General features: G+C 41.6%; 1 protein-coding gene across 1 annotated transcript; it reads left to right on the top strand.

The window, feature by feature from the left end:
- Positions 1 to 2,606: 2,606 nt before the first annotated feature.
- Positions 2,607 to 19,460, top strand: LOC311050511 (uncharacterized protein; the record flags this gene model as incomplete). Its single annotated transcript, XM_084064596.1, has 5 exons — positions 2,607 to 5,688; positions 10,161 to 10,357; positions 13,643 to 13,770; positions 18,335 to 18,449; positions 19,188 to 19,460. The coding sequence occupies 5 exons, from the start codon at positions 2,607 to 2,609 to the stop codon at positions 19,317 to 19,319; spliced, it is 3,654 nt and encodes a 1,217-aa protein (XP_083920722.1). The 3' UTR covers positions 19,320 to 19,460.
- Positions 19,461 to 21,447: the final 1,987 nt, after the last annotated feature.

The raw sequence follows: 21,447 nt of genomic DNA, 5'->3' as shown, positions 1-21,447 counted from the left end.
CCATAGAATAACAGAGAGGCGGGACTTTGGAGGAGAGAAGGTTGTAAAGTATAGGGCGCAAAGGTGCATGACGTCTTCCCATTGTGTGAGTCAGACAGTCTATGCTCGATCTACTCACGAGTACGCTGATGATGTCGTGCGACGTAAAGCTACGAGTGTGAGTGAGTGGGCTGCAAGTTAAACACCTCCCCATCATCATCCCCCGCTGCTGGCTGAGCCCAACCGCACGCAGCCTACTGCGGTAAGGATGCGGCCACTACACAGCACGATGCTGCTGATCCACGACGGGTGATGATGATGACACAAACGGCGGTGGATGGCAGAACGAGAGGGGGCCAATGAAAGGAAAACACAAAACAGGACTGTCTGCGTCTACGGTAGATTGGTATCGACGTTGAGAAGGGATCTGGCCCAACAACAATTCTAACGCTGTACAGGCCGTTGGTCCGGGAAGGATGCCTCACTGAAGATGCTCCAGACTCCAGAGCCCGATCAACATACAGTAAGCTCCGTCTGTAAACAATTCAAGGATACAATGTAATGTATCCTGTATCTCTGTATGTATCCGATACACTAACAAAGACAGATACAGAAAGATCGACCATGGTGGGAGCTTTAAACCCCTTAGGCTAATGCTGGACCAGTAACGTTAATAATGCTGGGTTCTCCAAGTAGACCCATTTTTACATTTGGCTGAAATTGTGAATTCTGGCGAATACGGGTTGATGTGTGCATGGTTGTGGTAAGCTCATTGTCAACGTGAAGTGCGATCTGTATGGCCTATTCCTGTATTTTGAGGTGAATTTATTGATTATTCTAGGTTGTTATTATTATTATTATTATTATTATTATTATTATTATTATTATTATTATTATTAAATGCTGCTCATAACGGTACAGGATAGGTGGGCAATAGGGACATCTGGGCACCTCGATGTAAAATTGGCTATTGTCTAAAATGTTAAAAATATGTATATATATATATATTATATTATAGCATTATATTATATTATAGCATTTTTAAGTAAAGTAAAGTATACATGCTTAAACATTCGACAATTAAGGTCTAATATTTCTACAAATGCTACAAATGTCTGCAAAACCTGTATATCCAGTCATTTTGGGGCATAAAGAAAAAGTTGAAGGATAAAATTAAGTCTGATAATGATGTGCCATGCATGTTCACATCATGTATACTTTACATAAGACCATTTTTCAAATATTTAATTTTTTAACATTTTAGCCAATTTTACATCTAAGTGCCCAGATGTCCCTATAGTGCCCACCTATCCTGTATCCCTAATAACATAACAATAACAAGTACAGTAGTAACAGTCAACATCGGAGAACAAGGTACTGTATGGCGAGTAGATATATTGCGAGCTGCATTTCATATTTAGCCTACAAGTGGCCCCGATATGTATTTATCATATTATGATAGTTGTATGATAATTAGTCAGTCTATAGGCTACTCGATCTACCCAGGGCTGATGGTGTCGGTTGTTAATCTCCTATATTTTAGTAATTGAAAATAACAGTCTCTTGTGTAGGTGTAGAACATTGAAAAGGTTCAAGGTTTTAATTGGTTGACCTTTGACATGCTCACACCCACACACACACACACACACACACAGGGCAGCCTACCTGCTTTTTTCAGTGAGATATGCACCTTCCTTTATTTATCTGATTGGAATTATCTGATGTCCTTTTACAAAGAAAACAAATACATGATAGTCACCATTGTTACTTCAATCAGGTTTATAGTTATTTCCTCTGTTGCTTCCTGTGACCCTGACAGTTTAATGGCAACCTCATAAACATGGTGATCTAGTGAGATCATTTTCACAAATGGAATCAACTCAAGGAGTGAATCATGGAGTAAATTATATTAGGATTTTCAATGTATTCACCACTTGGAATGTGAAACAAGCAAACAAACAACATCTATTTTCAATTATACAGTACATCCCAGAATCCTTGAATGATTTATGCTGCCAAGGACCCACCAAATCATATTTTCTATTATAAGGCTCTGATTGCCTCCTTTGTTTTCCCTCTCTTTAGGTGGTTGTCTGCGTTCACTCCAACATACCACTGTGAGAAGAGCTTAGCTTACAGAGGCTGTGATGAAGCTGCTGGGAGAGGAGTGTTGACAACGCTGTCGTCAGGAATCAGTCGGAGAGAAACCCAAACCACTCATTATCTTCTTCATCATCAACTTTGACAGCTCTGACGGTTACTGGGGCTGTCTCTCTTTGCCGGGGGCCTGTGAAAGTTAAGCAGTAATTAGGAGTCTGAGACTGACTCAATGTCAGACAAAAAAGGAATGCATTTCTCTCTTCATTTAATGATGCTTTTGTCCTCCTCGGAATGAGCTCTCACTCCTTTGTTTAATAAGGAATTATTGATAGTAGGGAAGCTCTCTCCATCACGACGGCAGAGTCATTTCTTTTCCAATTTGTATGAAAATGAGCTGTTCCATATCAATGAGAGATACTCGATAGAGGGGTGGCACCTTCTCCTGAATGAGACTTAATTTCAGTGGCATGACCTGTATTTGAAAAGGATAACAAAGCAAGGATTGACCAGAAAAACAAACAAGCACTATGCTCCAACAAAATAACAACAACAACTACCCCTGTCTGAACGTGTCTGCCTCCACCAAGGAGATGCTCCAGAAATGCCCCAAAGGCCCTTTGCTTTTCCCCAGCCGATTGGACCTTGGCTTTGGGGACCTGCCTCTAGTCAGGGGCCTCAGGGCTTGGGCCCTCTTCTCTAAGAATCGACGAAAGGCTGGTGAACTGGTGGGAGGAATACAGGCTCCTGCAGTCCCACCCGCAGCAGGTCAAGGTAATTCACCTCCCTGCCCCAGGCCCACGGATGTGTACGAGGAGTGGGGTCGGATGGGATATGGGCTTCCCTTGGGTGTAAATGTCAGACAGGCTGGTATAGGGGCTCTGGTAACAGTCGCTACCCTGAAAACCTCAGAGGGTGGTGGGAAGACGCAGACGCAATGCCTCCTCCTCCGGACTGAGAAAGGCAGCTGCCTGTATTCAACGACCAAGCCAGGGGCTTGTTCTCTGGGCATGTCAACTGTTCTGGCCCATACAGGCCCCTCGACACTGGTGGGAGGTTGGCTGAGAGGGAAGGTGGGGGGAGGAGGGAGCAGAGAACCTCCGGTGGGAAGGAGGGACAGTGGGCCGACTCCTCCAGTTTGCGTAAACCGCGTTAGAGTGCGTTCCGGCCGGAGATGGAGGAAGTCCTGCGGCACAGCAGTGGCAGGCAGCGGACAGGAGAGAACAGGCCTCAAAAGGGAGAAGCGGGCCAGGGAGGAAGAGGAGGCGGGTGCTGGAGGAGTAATTCCACAAGAAAAGCAGGAAGAGAGAGACAAAGGAGGCTTTCCTGGTGACAGCGTGAGCACTGAACAGGCTCCTTGTTCCCCGCGGGATGGCAGGGGTCCTAAGCCGGACAGCGAAGGAGCAAACAGGAGCCCCAGACATTGCGACGACACTTCGGATAAGGCCTGCGTTCCGTGCCCAAGGAGAGGAACAGGAGGAGAGCAGGGGGGCCGGGATGGAGATAAAAGATCAGCGGGAGATGCGATCCGACTTGGCAATGAAGTGGAGGAGATAGAAAAGGCAAAGGAAGAGGAAGACATGATGGAGAAGAGGGAAGGTCTTACCAGGTTAAAGTCTCATGACTCCTCTGTGCCACCCTCCAGCCTGGAATTGAGCCCCTCCGACCCAGAGTCCCAGAGCAGCTGTGAGGCGCGAGATGAGGTAACCGAGGAGACCAGGGAGACATGGGCAGCTCTGCAGACGCAAACCTCCCAATGCGAGCATTTATATTCAGAGCGAGGGGACAAGGATGCCTCCCAAATAGGAGAGAGCGATATTGCCAAAGGGGATGTGAGAATGCATATAGGAAATTGTGACAGCATTAATGACAACGCTGATATAAGCAGTGATTTTACCCCGAGACACAATGACGACGGTAATGACACAGGAAAGATTGTTAGTTTAACCTGTGCTGCGGTCAAATCTACTCCTAAAGACCTTTGTGAGATGGTGAACACTAGGACGGGAACTATTGACCTGGAGCGAGGTAATGGGGCTGAACATGAGTCAGCAAAGTCAGAATGTCCAGAGGAAGCAGGGAAGAGTAACATCTGTCTCTGCCTGGACGTGTCCCGCTCTGAGAAAGACACTTTCCCTCTCTCCACCCACTGTCCTTCCCACCGCCCTGTTCCTCACTCCCCTTTCAAAACTACAGAGCCATCCAGCCCTGTAGAGGGTAGCACCTCCACTGTAGAGCAGGGGTCCGGTAGGGTAGTACAGGAGAACAACATAACAGACAACACACAGTACAGTAACAAGACGGAGCCCATAGGGGAAAGCAACGCTGGGGTTTTGGATACAGCAGAATTGGATCCAAAACTTGTAGAAGAATTGGATAACACATCTCTTCTGCAAGCACTGAACTCTGGCAATGACATGTGTTATTTGGAAAACGTGGCCAGCCCCACGACTGATAGTTTCAATGAACCAGGCTCCGAATTGAACAAAGACACCCAGTCAATATCTGAAAAGGACAGAGGCCCCAGTACGAACTCTTTAGAGAACCCATCTGGAAACAGTAATGACAGGCAGGTGCAGGAGGAGAGTAACAGGACTCCTCCACGTCAAATAAAGGTGCGTGGACATGGAGATGCCTCTGTGTTTGAGACAGCTGTGGCGATCTCAAGAGCCACCGAAGAGCAGGACAAAAAGGCAATAGAAGAGGGAGAATGTAGTGGAACGGAGCTAAATGATGTGACAGAGAATGAAAAGGGAGATGAGGCGACAAGAGAATACAGAGGAGAGGAGAAAGGCAAGTTACAGGAGGGAGAGAATTTAGCGTGGAGGCAGGAAACTGTTGAGAGCAAAACGGAGGAGATTTGGAGGAAAGAGCGCTACGAAGGACTACAAGATGGCGCTATTAAAGGACACGATAAAAATGAGCTTAACACAGGTGAGCAGCTGAATGAGTTTACCAGTGAGTGTATTAGACAGGAGTCTGCAGATGAATGGAGAACAGAACGGTTTCCAGAGGACATTGGGAAAGCAGGAGAGTGGGACGAGGCAAAGAACAGAGAGGCTATTGCCTGTTCTCTGGTGAACTCAGTGGCCTGTAGTCCATTCTCTCGAACCTCTAACACTACTGCAAATATCTCTTGTTCTGTTGTCAATGAAGAGACCTCCGGTCCACTTTCGCGAAACCCCTTGTCCACCGCCGCTACTGCTAACTCGGCTCGCCTTGATCCCCCTACCTCACATGCACCCTCCCCGGCTAATCCTGCCCCCCCTTTGCCCCCCATGGGAGCCATGGCAACAGGCCTGCCCTGTCTGGAGGTAGGGGTGGCCACAGTGACGGGGGGAAAGTTGGACGGAGGGAGCGAAAGGGGGAATGAAGGGGACAGCGCCGCGCTAGCGAGCATAGAGGAGCAACAGGGTCAGGACGGAGACGGGGACAAGGCGTGGAGCAACACAGTGGCCACCGAGCCGGGTGAGCAAGACAGGGGGAGGCAGGAGGACACGGAAGAGGAGGAAGATGAATTTGGAGTGTTCATGCAGGCAGAGGGAGACCCGGCATGGTGCAAGGGATTTGCCATGTCTGCCCCAGTGCCTTGTGGGAAAAGGGGTAGTGTAGGTAAGTGTTGATGGTTGCTGCACTGTGTCTCTATACGACTCTCCCCTCTGCGTCTGTTTGTCTGGCCAAGCGTTCTCTTTGTGTCTGTCTGCCTCTCCCTTTCTCTTTGTTAGGTTGTCTCTGTCTGTAGCTCTCTCCATCTCTTTTGTCTCTCTCCCGACTCTACATGTCTCCTCTGCTGTCTCTCTCTCTTTGTCCGTCTCTCTGCCTTTCTCCCCCACTTTCATAAAGCATTAGTAGGGTTGTCTTGTTGTCAGATCAGTGGTTATGGCTGACTGAGCTGACACTAAAAGCATAGTGAAGTAGGGTGTTTTCAGACCTCCAGTAGTCTGCCTGCCTGTCTCAGTGCCACAAAACACATGATTAGAACCTATTAGAACACGTGGTTAGGGTCAGGGGTGACCCGCTAGCCCAATGTTTAGGGCGCATACCACATGAGCATAAAATGCCATGATCAATGAGTCCCCGGTTCGATTCCTGGCCGGCCAACCGGACCATGTTCTCAATGTCAGCCCCCCTACCCCCTCTGCATTTCCTTTCTCCACTATCGCTGTCAATAAAGGCTTACAAATACCCCCCAAAATAAAAACAACAACAAAAAATCACCAACACGTGGTTAGTAGCAAGCATAGTGAGAGAGAGAGAGAGAGAGAGAGAGAGATGTTAAAAGTTGTAGTAATAATAATAATAAACTTTATTTATATAGCACCTTTCTTTCTTTTTTTACTTTCTTTTTATTCTTTTTTTCTTAGAGCAAGTTAGGTCATGTTGGGCATCACATTTACATTAAATGAGTACATTTCTGGTATAGTTAACACTCTTATGTTAAGGGCTATTTAGTCCAGATGAAATGAGAGGGATCCTTATTTGAAGTAACTTCAGTCCTTTTGTTGAGAGATCTGTTTGTTTGTCTTTACTGTTAAAGTCCATGGTACTTTGTCGGTAGATATTCCAATGTTTCATTATATAGCACCTTTCATGACATAAATGCAGCTCAAATTGCTTTACAGAAAAAGCAGCACAAATCAACAATAAGGCAGAAATAAAAAAACATCAAAGCAGTTTAACAATGGCATAAAAAAAGTAGCCCATTATGGACTCCGTATCTTGTGATGGGTAACCATAAAACATTTTTAAAAATCCATCTGTATAGATATGATATTATTAGAATATTACATTTCCCCACACAATACTCCCAAGAAGAAATTGTGTGTAGCTGTGTGAGTGCATCTGTTTGTAGCCGGTGTTAGTCAGTTCTTGTTGTTCTTGCAGCATACCCCCTCTGGTAATCAGCTAAGCCTCGTTTCCACTATATATGGCTGTAGCTAGGACGGCGCTACAAGGCCTGAGCTAGCTATTTCTTACTTTATGTCACTGCTTTAATCCCTGTACACATAACACAACAGTTATCTATTATTCTTACACCTGGTTGCTGCATTATGATTCAGGTTTTTATGTTTAACACTAAGAGGAACTTACAATAAGTGACCATTACTCAGGACACTTAAATGGCAGTTGATGGATTGTTTCACGGATCGAACCTGTGATATTTTGGTAAAGCTCTGCGTAACCATGTAGTGCTGGGCCCTGATGTGGTTAGCCCCACCCAGCCCACTGTAAGAAAATTAAAAAAAAAAAAAAGAAAAGAAAGAAAAAGAAACAGTCCAAAGTCTCATCTGACCTGGATTCCTAGATTAATAACAAAGCATTCTCCTTCTCTCTCACTCTTGCACTTTATTTTTTTCATCTCCTTCTCATTCTCTCTCTCTCTCTCTCTCTCTCTAGAGTAGATATTAATCATTCATTGAGCTGGGCTGAGGGGGGATGAAACGAGGGAGGTACCCAGCACAGAGACCTTGGGACTGTAATCTCCCATTAGCCTCAGGTTGTGGGGCAGCAGTTTAAAGGGATATTCACACAAACAAACACAGGGGCTATGCTTAATCTCTCAGTAGAACAGGCAGTTTTATGTCTGGTAAATGGATGACCAAACCTCCAAGCAACAAACAAGATCATGTTTGCTTTAATCGCTTAAAACCAACAATACTACATCCTTAACTACTACCCTACTACTACTACTACTACTACTACTACTACTACTATTACTACTACTTCCCTACTTCAGGTGTTGTAACTCATCAGAATTGTCCAGACTAGAAACACACACAGAGGAGACACAGAGGGGGAGGAGGTAGCCTACATACCAGCATTTAGAGATCCCATAGAAACATTTCAGCAGTGGTGGAATAAGTACACACATCTTTTACTTAAGTAAAAGCATCAACATTGTAGTGTAGAAATACTCTGTTCCAAGTAAAAGTCCGGTAATCAAAATTTACTTGAGTAAAAGTACAAAAGTATTGGCATCAAAATATACTTAAAGTACCAAAAGTAAAAGTACACAAGTTCAAAATGTATACAAATCTTTTGAAAATAGCAGATCTACAAGCTCACAATGCGTTGCATCGCGGTGCATTGTGAGCTTGTAGATCTGCTATTTTCAAATGGCCGAATTTGAAAATAGCTCTATGGTTAATGCATGTTTTGTGATAATAATCTAAATTTATAAAGTAACTAGTAACTAAAGCTGTCAAATAATTGTAGTGGAGTAAAAGTATAATATTTGCCTCGGACATGTGGTGGAGTAGAAGTACAAGTACTGAAAATTGGAAATACTCCAATAAAGTAAAAATCCATCAAAAGTGTACTTAAGTACAGTACTTGAGTAAATGTACTTAGATACTTTACACCACTGCAATTCAGAGCTTCATGCTGTAGGAAAAAAAAACTTCTGCACACTTTACTTTACTTTCTTACAACTACTGTAAAACATCTGACAAATATTTGAATTTGTGAATGTATTTATTTAACAGCAAGTGTGATGTCACAAGAGTCACACACTATCTATGAATGTGTGTGGATCTCTGCTTTGAATGAATCTGTGAAATATTGATCTAAAAATAATAATCATTCTTCATGCTGGTCTACATAATATAATGACATTTATGCTTATACGTAAAAAATATTCCTGAAGAATTCTTTCAGTGGTTGAACCCTTTGAGATCATTTCCCTTTAAAATACTTATTTTAAGTATTCAGCTGGTGCTCTTATACAGGAACATTTTTATTTTACTTGTGACACAGTAGAATAAGATTATGTTCCTAAATCGTCAATATTACAATCAAGTTAATACGTATTCAAAAGTACAAATTATGAAGAACATTTTTCTTTTAATACCAATGCATTGCTATATTGAAGAGCTTGTAGATTGCCTATTTTTTACTATTATTTGAAATACGTCTTAAGAGGTTAATTCATAATATACAGTATATTGTAAGTTTGGTTCCCAAGAGTCCCTCGAGTGCAAACAGTACTCGAGTAAAGTAGAGTATGGCATCACACTAAAGCCAGCTAACCCCTGTCAGAGTGTTTTTTCACTGTCTTGTAGCTGTCCATCCAGGTTAATAAGCAAGGGATAATGTATGAGGAGGTGGTCATTATTGATATTTAAAGCCCGACAGGGTAGGTGCATAATCACCCTGAAGGGCTTTAAAATGTCAATAATGACCACCTCCTCATACATTATCCCGCTTATTACACGGCTACGTCATAAATAAATTGACCCAAAAGTAACAACAAAACAAAGTATTTCCTTGCTTACGGCAATGAAAGTATTCCATAAGTATTGGGCTGGGCGGACAAGTTCGCCTCGGAAAACAAATGGCAGTAGTCCATAAGGTAACGGGAAGACTCGCCCCAAAACACACTCGCCCCCATTCTATATACCGCCGATTTGCCTGTAATACCGCCGGATTTGCCCGGGGGCGACTGTGTTTTGGGGCGAACGTTTTGGTATTCCCCCGTTGTTGGTCCACGATAAACAAGTGTAGTGGATTAAATAGAATCACTTGTCGGTTTTTGCATCGTCTATTTCTCACTTCAAATGTTTTCAAAAACATTCTTGAGAGCAACGTTTAGTTGTAAATGACATTGTTTGTTTGTTTGTTAACATGGCCGTCATGTTGGATAAAGCATAAAACCAAGCAGGGCAGGTTGACATGAACAGGTGTTCTGAGTCTCTGATTAGACAGCAGTCCGTTATAGAGCTCATCGGTCATTATAGAAATAATGACCGATGATTGACCAATGATTGACCAATCAGAATCGAGCATTCAACCAAGCAGCGTAATGAAATGAGGTAAACCACTTAAGCCCTATATAGTCATATGACGTGTTATGAGTTGAACCCTAGATTGGCTATTCTCACCAGGTTGAAACGTCAGGTTGAAAGTGGACAAAAACCTCCAGTAAACATGACAATTATTCATAGCATCGTAAAATATCTGCTACAACAGTATTTGATGTAATATCATATTGCAGTAAAAGCAAACTGTGTGTGTGTGTGTGTGTGTGTGTGTGTGTGTGTGTGTGTGTGTGTGTGTGTGTGTGTGTGTGCGTGTTGATGTGCCAGCACTTGGGAACCATGTCATTACAGATGAAACTACTCATTGGATGTCAGGCTGGGGTGACGGTTCATCACACCAATCAGAAGACACCTGGACAGCCTTTCCTCAGGACTCATTGGGTGGGGGCCAGGACACAACGGGACAGTGGTGGCCAGTCAGTGCTGTGGAAGAGAGAGACACGCCGTCGACCAATCAGAATCTGGTACACTCTTGTTTTCGTGCTCTTGCATGTTTTGGTTCACGGATGGCTTAATACGTTTTATGGTCTTTTGAGATATTGCAATAATATGGAAGTATGGCGGCACAGGGGTAAAGATTCTGCCCTTCGCCACCACGGAGACTAGGGATTTGAACCGTTCATGGTGCATCCGGCTTGGCCGTGTATTCCAACAAACACAACACATTGTTATTGAGTGTGAATGTCGGGTTCAACATTGATGAACCTTGGCGGCAAGCATTAACAGAAGCCCCATGCGTTGACCTAACTGGCCAGCCATTCCAACACTCCCAACGCAAGTAAAATAAACTGCCTCTTTTTAAGGTTGGGTTTGGATGTTAATGTTTCTGTTTTCAAGTCCCGAATAGTGTAGCTGGTGCAGTAGTGCAGTTAGTACTCATGTCATGCTGTCTTACTTTAATTTCTAAACCAAACATGGAAAACTAGATGCAGGTCATTTCAATGTGTGTCCCCAATCATCCCTTACTAAAAGTACATTTTCCTAATTTGTCATCCAAGTTGATGCTTATATAATATTGTAGGCAGCGTGAAATACAATTCAGTAAAAGATGTACATGAACATTAGTCTTGCCTGCACTGGGAGAATAGAAGTCAGTAGGCAGTGTGCTACTGGGAGAATAGCCATGTATACGTTAATTTAAGAATTTAAATCAAGTATCCATTACCCCCCCACCGCCCCTTTTTTACGGGGACAGAGCTCTGCTCTGTACACGTATTGTTATTGGCAGTATTCTGTCACTTCTTCTTCTTCTTCTTCTTCTTCTTCTGCCACTTTTCGCAGTTCTGGCTGAACCACGCTGTCGCTTTTTACGAAACTCGGCCATATGGTAGATGGTCATGAAAAACGATCAAAAAATAATTCTCACAATCTTTCGTCCAAAGGTGGCGCTATAGCACTCAATTGAAAATGCCAACTTTGACCAGGTACAACTCATGCCCTGTTTGACCTACAGCCATGAAACGTGGATACACATATTCGTCTCCTCATGCTGAACAACTTTCACCCTCTGACTTTTGACCTCTGACCTTTAGATCTCCCACCATTTTGAATTATATGAAAAACAGTCATTGGCTCCTAACTTCTGCATTTTTTCACTTATGGAAAATCCGTTGGAAATTTTTGTAGGCAGTGGTCCAAGGTTCAAGTGCTAAACGTTTCGTGCAGATTGCTCAAAAATCCCAGGAGGAGATAGATTTTAACTATTACAGTTTAAAGAAAATTATTCATCTGTGCCTAAAACATACATGCAGACTCACATTTCTTTGAAACTTTGCAGAAATGTACAGGGTCATTCCAAATATCACTGAAACCAATCTTACTCCAATTGGCCAAAAGGGGGCGCTATAGCAATTTTTTGAAAAGGCAGACTTTAAACAGGCATAAGTCATGCCTCGTTTGGCCGAAAGTCGTGAAACTTGCTTACACATGTGCCTTGACTCATGAGGAACACACGTATCGATTTGACCATTAAGCTCCGCCCTTAGATTTTCCGCAATTTTGAGCAGTTTGAAAAATACTTGTTTTTGCCAGTTCTGGCTTAACCGTGCATACGCTTTTTACGAAACTCGGCCATATGGTAGATGCTCATGAAAAACTACCAAGAAATAATTCTCACACTCATTCGTCAAAGGGTGGCGCTATAGCACTCAATTGAAAGTGCCAACTTTGAACAGGTACAACTCATGCCCTGTTTGACCTACAACCATGAAACTTCGATACACACATGCGTCTCTTCATGCCCGACAACTTTCGTGGTCTGACTTTTGACCTCTGACCTTTAGATCTCCCACCATTTTGAATTATATGAAAAACAGTCATTGGCTCCTAACTTCTGCATTTTTTCACTTATGGAAAATCCGTTGGAAATTTTTGTAGGCAGAGGTCCAAAGTTCAAGTGGTAAACGTTTCGTGCAGATTGCTCAAAAATCCCAGGAGGAGATAGATTTTAACTATTACAGTTTTATGAAAATTATTCATCTGTGCCTAAAACATACATGCAGACTCACATTTCTTTGAAACTTTGCAGAAATGTACAGGGTCATTCCAAATATCACTGAAACCAATCTTACTCCAATTGGCCAAAAGGGGGCGCTATAGCAATTTTTTGAAAATGCAGACTTTAAACAGGCATAAGTCATGCCTCGTTTGGCCGAAAGTCGTGAAACTTGCTTACACATGTGCCTTGACTCATGAGGAACACACGTATCGATTTGACCATTAAGCTCCGCCCTTAGATTGTCCGCAATTTTGAGCAGTTTGAAAAACACTTAAACCCAGGATTTTTCAGCTATTTGCGTGAAACTGTATCATCTGTGTGATCTCCTTTTTCACAGTTACTTGTCTGTTGGGCCAATGGCGTCTCCCTTAAATGAATGCCTCACAATCTCAAGGTCGCCAGTTCAAGCCTCACTTGATGTAGACTTAATTTAAGTTGAATTGCAAACAACATGACTGTATCAATGAATACATGTGCAAATGGTAAAGATAACCTGAAATGCTTATTTGAGAGTACGTTTTTTACGTATGACATTCTTCATTCTGAAAATAGCTGATCTACAATCTCACAACTTTTCATGGTTTGTGAGCTTGTAGATCGGCTACTTTCATTAGTTTTGGTTCTGAGGAGATGTACAATTTCTTCATTGGTAAATGGCTTGTGAACGAGTGATCTTAGTGTTAGTGAAACAGGGGCTTGGTTCATGAAAGAAGGCAAGAGTTTATGATCTTCAACAGACAATATCAGCCTGGACAAAGCTATAGCACTATAGGTAGTGTTGCAGCCTATTAGTCTGAAGGTTGAGAGTTCGAATCCTGTTAATGGCAGTAGGTTGAGATGTCCAATCAAACCATTATGTTTCCATCTCTCTCTCTCATCAATCTATTGTTTCCATGTCACTCTCTCTCTCTTCAATCTATTCCGTTTCCATGTCTCTCTCTCTCTCTCTCTATTCACTGGCCCCGTATTATCGCTGCTTGCAGCTATATTTTGTTTTTGAGATTCTTTCATACAAACAGTTGGGACAAAGGAGCATGCCAGTGTGGTTGAAAAAAGTGGCCCTTTAATTACTCCGTTTGACTGCATTTGTGCCCATGTAATGATGTCCAGGTTCAATTCCGTGTTGTCCCAAAAATGAATATTTTCTTAGTGGCAGGTTGCGAAACATATACCACATGCAGAAACATACAGGCCACATCAAATGGATAATGAATCATGATAAGTAGCGAAAATCTCCTCTTCTCTTCTTTAGAGTGCTGTGTTTGCTGCGGCCTTCCCCTCCCTGCCTGTACCACACTCCTGTGACCCAGATGCTGTCCCCACACTGACCCAGCTCCTCAGGGGTGAACCAGACAGTACCGGGGCCACCCAGGACCAAGGGTAAGTATTTTAGTATAATTATATATTTGTAAGACATTTGGGACACTCTCGATGGCATCAATCTACTAGACTGGAGACAATTGCATCATGTAAACACAGTTTTACCATTAAGTTTTGAAATTACTCAAAAACAATGTTGCTTACACTAGGTCAGTGAGGAGCCAGGGCTGGAGAGCACACACAGCATGGGATTTCCAGCACCTGGTACAAAATAGTAGCAAGAAATGGCTTCAGTCATACGTCAAAATCACAAAAAAAATGAGAACATTTAATGATGAACGTCTGTAAAAGTTTAATGATGAATGTCTGTCAAAGTGTAAACCATTGCCTCAATAAGAGGAGCAGTTATAAACCGTAAGACCACCACCTAGTGGTTGATATTGAGAACTGCAAGTGAGAGCTACAAAGCCTCCCTTGTGCTAGTAGCTAGAGGGAAAGCACAGAAGACCATATGATTATTAGTTCAGCAAATGCAAAGGCCAGTAAAGAAGCCACAAGAGATGAGATGGAACCTTACTAGTTACTGTGTCCACAATCATATTGCATTAAATGCAATATTTTATATTAAACTCTTTATTTTCAGGTTTCAAAATTTTGTTAGACATGACATACAATTAAATAGTACAAAAAAAATCTGCAAGAAAAATAGCAGTAAAAATAAAACATACAGATAATCATACAAACAAACAAAAAGCAAAAACAAATAAAAAGAGGTCATGGGACATTCGGTACCAGTAATAGAAGCAAAAACATGTTTTTTCACCCAGCTCCTTTTGGAGCCTCAAAGAATAGGTCATCTGCTCTAGGAGATGCAATTGTCTCACAATACTGACAAATAGCCCCATAGTATGGCAATTTTTCTGCAACCAGTTCTTTGTGATAGATTTTTTGCTTGCTGCAAGTAGGATCTTAAGTAAATAAGAGTCATCCTGACTCAGTCCATCCGGGGTTTGTCCAAGAGATACAAATATTCAAATGTAGTATTGATACTGAAACCCAGAATTTTTTAGATAAGTGTTGCTACCTCCTTCCAGAAAGGTTGAATTGCAGGACAAGACCAAAAGACTTGTGCATGATCGACCATAGTATCTCCACATTCTCTCCAGCAGTCCAGCTGGTTCCCAGTTTGTTTAGACTTCTGTTTGGGAGTGATGAAGAAGCGGATTTGATTTTTTACAGCAAAAGTCTCTCCAGGTCAGGGAGTTAGTAGTCGTTGATTGTGTTTCCCATGAATCCGATCACACTTCATCACTTATGTCAATGTCAAGTTCTTTTTCCCATCGTTGTTTCACATATATTGTAGAATCCTTATTCAATGACATAATACCATTGTATAGCTTACTTATAAGACCTCTATTACTCCCTGAGTTATAAGCATCAACAAATACAGTAATTATAGTTGCTGTGATCCCCGGATTAGACCTTTTTATATTTTTCCCGAAAAAGTCCCTTAACTGCAGATATCTAAAAAAGTCCTGCCTAGCCAACCCATAAGTCTGACTCAAGTTTTCAAAACTGTCAATATCCCCTTTTTTAATCATTGTACGTATGGAGGTGGCACCAAGACGAATAGCCAGCTTAAGAGCTTAGCCTCCCTCTGGAGTTGGAAACGTTTAACCACTTCTAACCATATTTTAAATGTAAAATGTACCCATTGGCTCACTGTCTGAAATATTCCTTTCTCTCCCTCAGTGCAACCTAATAATGACTGTATTGGTTTATCCATTAAGGAGAGCTCTATGTTTTTCCATAGCAATTGTGTGTTTATCTGCCCGATCCGGTTGGGAGTATACTGTTTTAAAATATGTTTCAAATGCCTTCTGTATGCCATCCATATTGCTAGTGATCTTGTGTTTTCAGCTTGTTGCTTTTTGAGCCTCCAGGCTAGCAGTCTTGCTGCTTTGGGACCAGCCTCATAATACCTTTGTTTCATAAACCTTCACATTTTTTCCACTTCTTCACTAAGTATTTTGTCTATTTCCTGTTTAACATTTCTGATTTGGTTAACTATAGAAGGTTCCTTGTTCTTAACATGTGTTTGTTTCAACTCCCTCAGTTTTTCCTGTAGGTTTGACCATTTTTGGGCTTTTTTATCCTGGCTGTTTGGGCAATAATCTTCCCGTGAAGAACTGTCTCGCTGCATCCCATAAAATACCTGGATTTACATCTCCTCTATCATTGTCCTGTAAATATATAGTTAAATCTGACTCTATTGTTTCTCTAAATGCCGTGTCGTTCAAAAGGCTGGTATTCATTCTCCAAAGTGTTTTTTTTCTTCTACCATCTAAATGAAAGGTCAAATACACCCCTGAGCAGTGGTGGAAAGTAGTACTAAGTATGTTTTCTCAAGTACTGTACTTTTTTGTACAATTTTGAGGTATTTGTACTTTACTTGAGTATTTCCAATTTCCAATACTTTTACTTCTACTCCACTACATCTCAGAGGCAAAAATTTTACTTTTACTCCACTACAATTATTTGAAAACTTTAGTTACTAGTTACTTTTCAGATATAAATTAGGATATTATGAAACATACATTAACCACTTTAGCCCTATTTTATACCTAGGCTATCTGAAAATAGCCGATCTACAAGCTGTGAGCTTGTAGATCTGCTATTTTCAAACATTTAGTACTTTTACTTTTGGTACTTTAAGTACATTTTGATACCAATACTTTTGTACTTTTACTCAAGTACATTTTTAATTCCGGACTTTTACTTGTAACAGAGTACTTCTACATTGCAGTATTGATACTTTTACTTAAGTAAAACATTTGAGTACTTTTTCCACCACTGCCCCTGAGTGATCAGAAAGATCTCTCTGGCCCACCTTACACTCCCTTCATCTGTGCAGGTCTCCATTATATATAAATATGTAATCCAGTCTAGTGTGTACAGAGTGCACTGAGTGCACAGAGTGTCTTGCACTGAAGATGGTATATCCTGGGGTCGATCCATGCACAGCTCGCCATACATCGATCAGCCCCAGGTCCGCTAGTGCCTTATTTATTTATGTTTTTCTATAAAAGTATTTTCTTATTTGTTGACCTATGAAGTAGTAGCATTTATATCACCCGCAAAAATGAGACTACCATATGACTCTGATGCAATCAGATTCAATATTTTCCTGAAGAAAGACATAGTACTACCAGGGGGAGCATAAACATTAAACAGTGTGACCTCTTTTTGGTCTATTTTCCCCTTTACTAGAACATATCTACCCTCCTTATCAATCATTTCGGATATGAGTTCAAATCGGATTGAGTTAGAAATCAATATAGCAACCCCTCTCTTTTTACCATTTTTGTATGAGAAGGTATTTCTAAAGCCCTTTTTTTTTTTTTTTTTTTTTCATGTCCTGCACCAGATAGGTGTTTCCTGCCAAAAGGCAATATTAACCTTTTCCTTTTTTATTTTTGCTATCATTTTACTCCTCTTAATAGGAGTAAAATGTAACCCATTTAAAGATAGTAGCCTAGATTATAATCATATTGCATTTTGATCATTATAGAATGAACTTTATTGTCACATCACGTGATTAGGTGTAAAAGAGTGGGCAAAATTCTCTCAACATTCCAGTCACATGAAGTATTATATTAGGTAAGAGAAAATGGAGAAGAAGGCAACACAGCACACAGAATTAGTCAAATAACAGGAAGTGTCAGTCAGATAAAATATACAAAGTCCAATATGGTGCATGATTAAATATTAGCAATGATAGTTGGCACTACGCAAGGCATTGATGCTTCTTGTGCAGGTTGAAAACATTATCCAGCATATCAAATAGCAGCAGGTATCACAGTTTCATGTGCATGGTCAAAGTGACATGGTTAAAGAAATGAAAAGCATCAGGTATGAAATCACATCAAATCGCAGCAGATATGAAATCACCCTCCTAGACACCTAAAGAGGCTGAACTTGGACATTATAGAAGTTGCGGTGAATGTCTTTCTACTCTGAATGAAACTGTGTCTATGGCTAACCTCTACAGTCACACTGAAATTTCACACTGTTGAATGACATGTCGACATATCAGCAGGTCATGTGCATCACTTTGGTGTATATTGCGCGTATGTGTTTGTGTGTGTTTGTGTTTCCGTTAGCTTTGGTCAACTACATTCTTAACAGGCCGTTAAATATAAACAATGCCAGCCATCTTGAAACGGGGAGGAATAAATCCATCTATATATGCACAAAATCTGTGTGTGTGTGTGTCACGCATAACTTTTTGGCAAATGACACCCTTGTGTGACGGAGCATAAATGATGCTTTAGGAAACTATGATAATATGGCATAAACTCACGAACAGCGCAGTGCGTCTATGATTAAGTGGTTGAAAGAAGCGCTACAGGAATGACGTGTAGTGATCAGAGTATCCGCACGTGACGTCCATTAATTACACTATGGCCGGTAAATGTAACAATCGGCCGGTAAATTAGAATCTTATCAACCACGTTGCTCTGCCACAACAAAAAACGAACTAACGGAAAACCCGATCCATCTACTGTCTCTATTCATCCATCTCCCTTATCCAGTCATTCTCATGTTGTGTTTAACCTTGCAGGCTGTTAGACAGTTTCCATGACTTGAACAAAATGATTGACCAGAGATACAAGAGAGCCAGTGGGGTGTCTCGTGACCTTCTGCTGCAATGTCTTCATCAGGGCAACAGTTACACCGTGAGTAAAGATGATCGTGTCTCCTTGTAACAAAAAAGTTACATAAGAACACCCAACATGAGGTGACCAGACTACATTACTGAGTAATCACTTAGATCATTGGTTCTCAAAGTGGGGTCCGGGGACCCCCAGGGGTCCTTGGGGAGGTTTCAGAGGGTCCCCACATCACAATCATTTTAACCGCTATGCATTTACACGTTGGCTATTCAAAAATAGCAGATCTACAAGCTTGTACATCTGCTATTTTTGGGCGGTGCAACCGTCCCTATATGTGAGGTTTGGACATCGATCCAAATTGCACCCCCCCAACCCTGCGCTGTGATTGGCCACCAGTGTACCCCCCTAACCCTGCACCGTGATTGGCCACCATGACTATTCAGGACTGTGATTGGCACACATGACACATGTGCATAGCCCTATAAATAGGACTATGCAGTGATTCCTATAAATAGGAATCACTTCCATCACTGTGATGACCACTGTGACCACACCGCCCACTTCACACTGGGTGTGATTTTTGAAGAATCTTGAACATTTTAACACAAATCTTCTTTTCTGGGGTTCCCTGGCACAAAACATTTTCAGATGGGGGTCTGCAGCCAAATACATACTCAATTTGGGGGTCCAAAAAGTTTGAGAACCAGTGACTTAGATAACATTATAGATCGCAGTGTTTAGTAATCTGTCATTAGTTTTCTGTTGACCTATACCTGTGTTTTGTTTCTTTTGTCCTCCCAGGAAGATGTGACTAGTCCTTTGAAAGCCAATCATCGCCTCTCCCCTGGCCTCCCTTCAACCAATCAGCATGCTCAGACCACTTCTGCTAAGCGCCGGCTGTCATATGATCACAACAGAAACGTCATGGAGTAACTGAGGAATGCCTACCAGATGGACCGCTGCTTGTTGTTCAGAATCAGAGGATGGATGAATGCAGTCTTTTTTGACCCAGAAGGACAGAATGACAGTAAAAGCCTAATTTATAATTTGGTTGGCGTGTCAGTGTTGCGCACCAAAAAATAGCAGATCTTAAAGGAGTAGTTCACCCAAAAAATGACTTATTTCACTCAATTACACACCCCATGAAGCCTTGACAATACAAAAACAAATCCATGAATTCAAGGCTTCATGGGGTGTGCAATTCATAGAAAATAAGTCATTTTTTGGGTGAACTACTCCTTTAAGTTTGACTCATTCACTGATAAAGGACATAATAACCCCTGGAAAAGCTTGGGGCAACTCTTGCTAAGTAATATTCCAAACTGTCTCTCAACTTACAACTCCTGTTGGCATATCATGGTGAAATGCTTGTGCTTTCACATGTGCAACATTGCTCACATTTTCTTGGTTTTCATTTCTCCACTCCCTTAAAGATATTCTGTAGGAAGAGAGGCAGAGCAAGGCTTTGCCCTGTCTCTCTTTTTTTGCTTGGATGTGTGGTCAACTAGGTAATACTTTACTTCACAGTTTTTTATTCAATTGCATTCTACCTGTATATTCAGTTCAGACTCTGGAAAAGTATTTTAAGCACACAAAATAACAAAGGGTAAATAAATAACTCTTTAATGCATAATTTACAGTGCAAAATTATTTGAAAGGTAAAGACACTAATAGTCTGTAATTGTGTATCAACACTATTATTGTGTACTTACTATAATTTTCCATGAAGTATTACATCATCGCAGTCCATTCTGGCAAAACGTAGTATTATATATCCCCAACATTAGAATGATCATGACATGGACAGATCCCCCTGCTTTTAAGAACGTATTTGGAGGACATACCTGGAACTCACTTAAATAAGTCTTAAAATTATAACTAGAGTGTTCTCAAGCATAGCACTACATTAATTGTGGTTATGCTATTGACTTGACTTTGGTCTTAGTCTTCTTGACTAGGACCTGATTACTGGGATGGCACTTGCACAGGCCAGGCTTGAACTGTGCTTTCCAGCTCATGAGACCAGGAGAGATAAATCTCTTTCATCCTTTCCGCTACTGTACCTGAGAAGGATCCAGTTGGTAAACTGAGGGTGTTTCATCTTCAAGTCAGTGAATGTTTTTACACCAAAGTTGAGCCCAACCCATGCCAGATGTTTAGGTCCAAATGCTGATCCTGATGTTGGAGAGTCCTAGACGATTACTGATGTTTTCACCGATATTTGATCAACTAGCAAACAAGTAAATGTAAAATACACACATAAGCTGAACTTTATTTTATTTAACCCCTTAAGCCCTATTCAAAATGTAATTTAACTTCGGGACGCGAGACTGAAAGTGGTTAACAATTGGGACACATTGGTAATATATAAATTTGTCTCTACACACCAAAGGGGTTTCCATGCAATATCAGCCTTGTTGCAGAGGCTAAGTTCTGGTCTTGACTCTGACCAGAACTTAGGAAATGTGTTGATAAATGTGGATTACTGTATCACTGGGTCAGACCATAACCACAGATACTGTCCTCACAACAGACCACAGCGCCCTGTTTATGTTTCCCCCAGTAGAATTTATATTAATGGTGGCAAAGCATCATGAATGAACCTACCAATTCTGTTTCGTTCAAACGCAGAAAGTTTGTCTTCCAATGGATGCCAATAGGAACACCGATAAAAGTGCCAATTTTTACAAGCCTGTGTACGGTCAGTCAGTGACACAGACAGGCATTCGTGAGGAAATGTGTTGCTCTTGTCTCTCTCTCTCTCTCTCTCTCTCTCTCTCTCTCTCTCTCTCTCTCTCTCTCTCTCTCTCTCTCTCTCTCTCTCTCTCTCTCTCTCTCTCTCTCTCTCTCTCTCTCTCTCTCTCTCTCTCTCTCTCTCTCTCTCTCTCTCTCTCTCCCTCCCCCCCCCCCTCCTGTAATTTCTGTGATTCTGTCTGTCTGTCACTCCCTATGAATACACTGATTGAAATCACCAGTAACACCTCCCACTTTGTTGAGTCCAGCTGATGGCCAAAACTGTTATCTAGCTGTTGATCAGAACAATATTTTTTTGTGAGAATCA

The sequence above is a fragment of the Gymnoscopelus microlampas genome (assembly GCF_963454915.1).
Source record: "Gymnoscopelus microlampas genome assembly, chromosome: 8".
Classification (NCBI taxonomy): Eukaryota; Metazoa; Chordata; class Actinopteri; order Myctophiformes; family Myctophidae; genus Gymnoscopelus; species Gymnoscopelus microlampas.
The sequence above is the reverse complement of the archived record's forward strand: the minus strand, read 5'-3'. Positions and strand labels throughout refer to the sequence as shown.